The sequence below is a fragment of the Nicotiana tomentosiformis genome, chromosome 9 (assembly GCF_000390325.3).
Source record: "Nicotiana tomentosiformis chromosome 9, ASM39032v3, whole genome shotgun sequence".
NCBI lineage: Eukaryota > Viridiplantae > Streptophyta > Magnoliopsida > Solanales > Solanaceae > Nicotiana > Nicotiana tomentosiformis.
The window spans coordinates 76,958,529-76,965,285 of record NC_090820.1 but is presented as its reverse complement, the minus strand read 5'-3'; the positions used below and the strand labels follow the sequence as shown (position 1 = coordinate 76,965,285).

The 6,757-nt window shown below is 37.9% G+C and overlaps 1 protein-coding gene across 1 annotated transcript; it reads right to left on the bottom strand.

The window, feature by feature from the left end:
- Window positions 1-2,668: 2,668 nt before the first annotated feature.
- LOC138899036 (uncharacterized) lies at window positions 2,669-3,064 on the bottom strand. The gene has a single exon (XM_070185148.1). The coding sequence runs from the start codon at window positions 3,062-3,064 to the stop codon at window positions 2,669-2,671; it is 396 nt and encodes a 131-aa protein (XP_070041249.1).
- Between the last annotated feature and the right edge of the window lie 3,693 nt (window positions 3,065-6,757).

Here is a 6,757-nt window from a genome sequence, read left to right as displayed (position 1 = left end):
TGAGACCAACGTTGGAATCTGCACAAGAAGTATAGTATGAGTACAACTGATCCTATGTACTCTGTAAGTATCGATACTAACCTTGACGAAGTAGTGACGAGGCTATGACAAGACACTCTCGATTAACCTGTACAAATAATAAATAAAAGACAATAAAAATGTAAAGAAAATGGATAAACTCATAAGAACGAGACCCGAAAGTCAACTAATAGAGGTCCCCAAAATAACATCATCTCAATTCCTCATACCATAGCACTAGAATAGAACATTATAGCTACAAACATTACCACTCATCACACTTCGTTATGGTGCGCAACCAGATCCCAACGTTATCACACTATTCGTTGCGGCATGCAACCTGATCCCAATATCATATTAAAATCTATCGCGACATGCAAGCCATTCCCATTATTAATTCATTTTAATACTATTGCGGCACGCAACCCGTTCCGAATATTAATTCATTAACATGAATAAATCAATACAATCAATAACATAATCCTAACAAAAAGGGTACCAAAGTGTACAAAGCACTAAGGAACTACCAGAACAATAAAGAATAATCAATACCTCATACTCACAAACCTCAACAATTCATTAATAGGAGAATAGCTAATGGACTCACACAATTGGATATAACATAATAAAGTGCAATAAGTAAGGTAAAGGTAATAAAGGCAAGTAAAGGCATGAAACAGTAAAAATATCCAACTAGTACAGGTGAAAGCACAAAGGAGGTAAGCAAATATTGATTAAGGAATGAATAACAAAAACAAGTAACAATTGAATGACAAATAACAAATAAGGCATAAATAACAGTTAATGGCATGTAACAATCAAGGCAAATAATGAGACATAACATGGTATAAATAATGATATAACGGTAAATAATCCAACCCGTATGCTTTAACTCATGATAATGCATATACACCCGTCACCTCGCATATATGTCATCCCCACATATGATTCACATAGCAAATAGACCAAACAAGTCCTAATTCCCTCAAGTCAAACTTAAACATGACACTTACCTTTTTCTACAACAAACTCAATAATTAACCACAACGTTTCCTTTAGAACAAATATCCAAACCAACCGAATCAAGCCAAATATCATTCAAACAAACCAAAATAAGCTTTAGAAACTACCCACGAATGAAAAATATTCAATATTTAGCTAAATTGAAAAACTTAACAAAAGTCAACCCCAGGCCCGCTTGGTCAAACTCTAAGATTCAGACCAAATCTCGATTATCCATTCATCTGCAAGCCTGGATATGTGATTTGTTTTGAAATTCAACCTTAATTTGAGGTCTAAATTTCAATTTCACAAAATTTCTAAATTCTACCCAAAAGCCCTAATTTTTACCATAAAATTCTTAGATTTGATGTTAACAACTCATGATTAGTAATTAAAATTGATTGAAAACTAGTTAAAGATTCTTACCAATGAATTTGGGAAGAAATAATTCCTCAACAATTACCTCTAGAGAGCTTAGGGTTGAAAAAAGATGTAAAATGAGCTAAGTCCCAATTTCTCATTCTTTTTACCCTGCTGCAGATGTCGCAATTACGAACTCTTGTTCATAATTGCGTTATCTGCAAATGCGAAACAGTGATCGCAAAAGCAACCGTGCAACAGTCATGCAAAAATTGCAAATGTGACAAACCCATCGTATTTGCGAGGGACACCCCCCCCCCCCCCCCGATTCGAGACCATATCGCAAAAGCAAATAATTTTTGGCAAATGCGGAACCCCCGCCCCAGTTCCCATTTCGTAAATGCGAGCAATCACTCACAAAAGCAAATCTTTCATTTGCGAGATCTACCCCATTCAATTTGGAACCAACAACTCGCAAATGCGAGATCTGGAGGTTGACACCAGTAGCTATTCCAAACTCACCTGCAATGCATATGAAACTCACCTGAGCCCCTCAAGCTCCAAATTGAACATGCTCACAAGCTAAATAACATCCTACAAACTTGCTCGCTACCTCAAATCATCTAAATAACATCAAATAACAAGAATCGATCATCAAAACTCATGATTTAAACTTAAAACTCAATTTTTACCATCTTTCACATAATGTTCTGAAAATGCACTCGGGTCACCCGGGACCCCAACTAAACATGCGTACAAGTCCAAAAATATTATACAAACCTACCAAAATTGTTAAAACATCGATCTGATGTCATTTGCCAAAAATGTTGACCGTGTTCAATCCAAACCTTATTTTAAGTCAAAAATTAGTTTTTCTTCAAAGTTTACTTAAAAACTTTCTAGCAAATGACACGGACCACACACGTAACCCAAAAAATTGCATATAAAGCTATGAGAGGTCTCAGAACATGAAAATTAGGTCTAGTACTAAAAATGACCTATCGGGCCGTCACATTCTCCACCTCTAAAAGAATCATTTGTCCACAAATAGAGATAGAAAAGTACCCCCGGACTGGTAAAAAGGTGTGGTTATGTACTCCGCATGTCAGATTTGGACTCTCAGGTAGCCTCCTCAATCGGGTGACCCCTCTATTGCACTTTCACAAAAGGAAAACTCTTATATCTCAACTTACGAACCTGCCGGTCTAGAATAGGTACCAGCTGTTCCTCGTAGGTCAAATATTCTTCAAGCCACACCGTGCTAATATTCAAAATATGTGATCTATCCTCATGGTACTATCGAAGCATGGAATACTAGATGTATCCCCGCTAGTCTAGGAGGCAATACAAGCCAATTAGCAACCTCCCCAACTTTCTCCAAGATCTCAAACAGGCTAATAAACCTCGGTCTCAACTTGCCCTTCTTCCCAAACTGCATCACGCCCTTCATAGGTGACACACGGAGAAGAGCATTCTCACCTACCATGTAAGCCATATCTCGAACCTTCCAGTCCGCATAACTCTCCTGCCTGGACTGAGCTGTGTGAAGTCGATCCTGAATCACCTTAACCTTCTTTAAAGCATCACAAACCAAATTAGTGCCCAACAATCTAGCCTCAACGGGCTTAAACCAACCAATCGACAAACGACATCGCCTCTCATATAAGGCCCGATACGATGCCATTTCAATGCTCTACTGATAACGGTTGTTGTGGGAGAACTCAGCTAAAGGTAAAAACTAGTCCCACTGACCCTCAAAATCCATAGAGCATGCCTGAAACATATCGTCCAATATCTAAATAGTGCAGTCAGACTGTCCGTCCATCTGAGGATGAAACATGGTACTCACCTCGACCCGCATGCCTAAATCACGTTGCACGACTCTCTAAAAATGCGATGTGAACTGCATGCCTTGATCAGAAATGATGGAAATGGGGACACTGTGCATGTGAATAATCTCCCGGATGTAAATCTTAGCCAACCACTTGGAAGAATATGAAGTAATCACGGGAATGAAGTGTGCATACTTAGTCAACCGGTCCATAATAACCCAAACTGCATCATATTTCCTCAAGTTCCATGGTAAGCCTACCAAAAAATCCATAGTGATGTGCTCCCACTTCTACTCCGGTATCTCCAATCTCTAAGTCAACCCAATCTGATGCTCAAACTTTACCTGTTGACAATTCAGACACTGAGAGACATAAGCAACAATATCTTTCTTCATCCTCCGCCACCAAAAGTGTTGTCTCAAGTCACAATACATATTCGTGACACCTGGGTGAATGGAATAGAGTGAACTGTAACGACCTGGACGGTCATTTTAAGAATTTAAGTTCCATTAGGCAGCGTAAGGACTTGAACAGCTTCATATTATATCTATTGACTTGCGTGCATGGTCGAGTTCAGCTACCGGATGATTCAGAGTTAAATCGGAAGAACGATTATATTTGTTGAAGCTTAAGCGGTAAGTATTGACCAGAATTTGACTTTTATGTAAATAGCTGCAAAATAGATTTTGGATGATTTCAACAGCTTTATATGGGGATTTTGGACTTAGGCGTGCGTCCAAATTTGGATTTGGAGGCCCGTAGGGTGATTTGAAGCATTTCGGCGAAAGTTGGAAAAGTTGACTTTGGTGATATAGGGGTCGGAATGCAATTCCAAGAGTTGGAACAGTTCTGTTATGTCATTTTAGACTTGCTTGCAAAATTTGATGTTATTCCGTGTTGATTTGATAGGTTTCAGCACGAGTTTTACAAGTTGGAAGATTTAAAAACTCATAAGTTCGATTCTTGGTGCGATTCATAATTTTGATATTATTTGATGTGATTTGAGGCCTCGAGTAGGTTTGTGTTGTTTTACGGGACTTGTTGGTATGTTCAGACGATGTCTCGAGTGACTTGGGTGAGTTTCTGATAGGTTTGGGTTGTGTTGCGCTTGTTTTTGTTGCTTCGTCGTCGTTTCTTCAAGAATAAATCATACGGCATTAATAAAATGAGCTCCAAATTCAGTTTTTATTGAACCATTAGATCCGTATCGTAATTAGGGAGCCATAGCAAAAAGAATCGTCAAATTTGGACATCGTATGAGGGAGTTATGCTCATTTCTGTGTCGGGGAGACTGCTGGTTTCTGGTGTGGTCGAAATTGCGATGCCCAATTCACAATTGCGAACCTTTTCTCGCAAATGCAACCTTTTCCAGCCCTGTTCTTATTCACAATTGTGAAGGCTGGATCGCAAATGCGACATCTGCATCTTGTTTTCAGCTGTTTTATTCGGGTTTTTGCTTCATTTTGTGATATTTTTGAACCCTATGTCCGAGAGTGGGCGATTTTGAGAGAGGAATTTCATCTCCAATCATTGGGTAACTTCCTTTTATCAATTTCTAAGTATACTTCATGATTTTATCTGCGTTTCAACAACAAAATGGTTAGAATCAAAGTGAAAAATTTGGGAAAACTTGTAAAAACTTTCTAAATGAAAAATGATGATTTGAGGGACCAAATGATATCGGAATTTGATAATTTTTGTATGGTTGAGCTCGTATTGGAATGGGTATTCGGGTTTTTAAAAATTTGTCGGATTCCGATGTGCGGGCTGGGGGTCGACTTTTAGGTTGATTTTTAGTTTTTGATAAAGACTGAGGCTTTATGATCCGGAATAGTTTCTTATGAGTTTTAATTATGCTTTGAAGTTATTTTGTCTAGATTTGAACCATCTGGAGGTTATTTCACCCGAGAAGTTCATTTTTGAGTATCGGTTTATCTTCTTTGAGGTAAGTATCTTGCCTAACCTTGTATGGGGGAACTACCCCTTAGGATTTGAGTCTTCTATGCTAATTGTATCTTGTTAAGTCCGTGTACACGAGGTGACGAGTACGCGCTCAGATTTATTTGTGGAAAGTTGGCCTTTTAGGGTTCTTAGGTCCTTGTATTCATTGAGTATGAAGTTGTTTTGTATTAATTAAGTTTTCTTAATTACTAGTCTCACCTATACCTGCTTTAATTGGAATTAATTGCTTCATGATCCACTCTTATTGCCTATTTGACGTTTATATAATTTAACTGAAGATTTTTACCTCTCTTATTGCCATGCTATCTTTTCCTAACTGCTTATCTTTACTTGAAATTATTATTATCTCTTTTGTAATTGTTCATCCTTAATTGTGGTCATGATTATCTTCCTGTTGCCTATCCTTAATTGAATTTGTAGTATTTCTTTCGTGATTGCTCAACCTTAAAAGAATTTTAGGTATCCAATATCTTAGTTGACTTATCCTTATTGGAATTATTGACTCGTGATATCTCCCTTGTTCTTGAACTGTACTTTGTGGGACCGTTGTTACATATTATTTTCTCCCTTGTTGAGTTGTTCTTATTATGACTAGCATTCTCTATTGTGGCTATTCCTTGTGAACTAGTTCTTCCGTTTCTTTGAGTTCTAGAATTTCTGAGTTGACTTAATTGCAATACTCATGTATTATTGTCATTGTTGTTGTTGTACTTGTTGTTGTGATGCACGAGATTTCTGCCGTGCGATTGTTATTATGATGCATGAGGTTTCTGCCATGCGGTTGTTATTGTGATGCACGAGGTTTCTACCGTGCGGTGTTATCGGGTTGCACGAGGTTTCTGCCATGCTATTGTTACTATTGATATTTGCACATGCAGCGTGACAATGAGGGATATATATATATATATATATATATATATATATATATATATATATATGTGGATTGCGCATGTGGAGAGACAAGTTCGAAACATTATTATGCACGTATGGCGGCGGGCATTTACTTTACTAATTGCACATGTGACGAGACAAGATGGGCTATGTCAGGGATTGATTTGTGGTGACTTGCGATGGCCTGGGGGCATTCTTGTGGTTGATATTTGTGTAGTAGTGCACTTACCTGTCCGAGTTTTATCTTGTGGAAAATTATGGGAAAACATTATACGTGCTGTCCATTTTCTCTATACTTACTAGTTGGCATGAACTATTTTAGAGCACTTACACAAGAATACACGCAGTTAATCACTCTTAATAGGATGGATCTTGATATTGTTGAGTATTGATACACACCTTCGTCTGGTTCTATTGGCATGTGAGTCGTCCGTGCAGTTATTATTTGTAGCGAAGGCATAAGATGCCAAATGTTTAGGGTTCACAAATTGGAACCCGTGAATTATGAATATTTTGAGGTTTGGTGCCTCGTGGTGATTATTAGATAAAACCTGATGTGAAAGCGGTTATTTTCATCTAGTTTATACCTATCCTTCTTTTAGTTGTGTTCTCCGGGTTTAGACTGTGGCGAGCTTACCCTACTATGTTGTTACTTGTTGTGTTCCGCTGCTAATTGTAGTTTCTATTTCTTA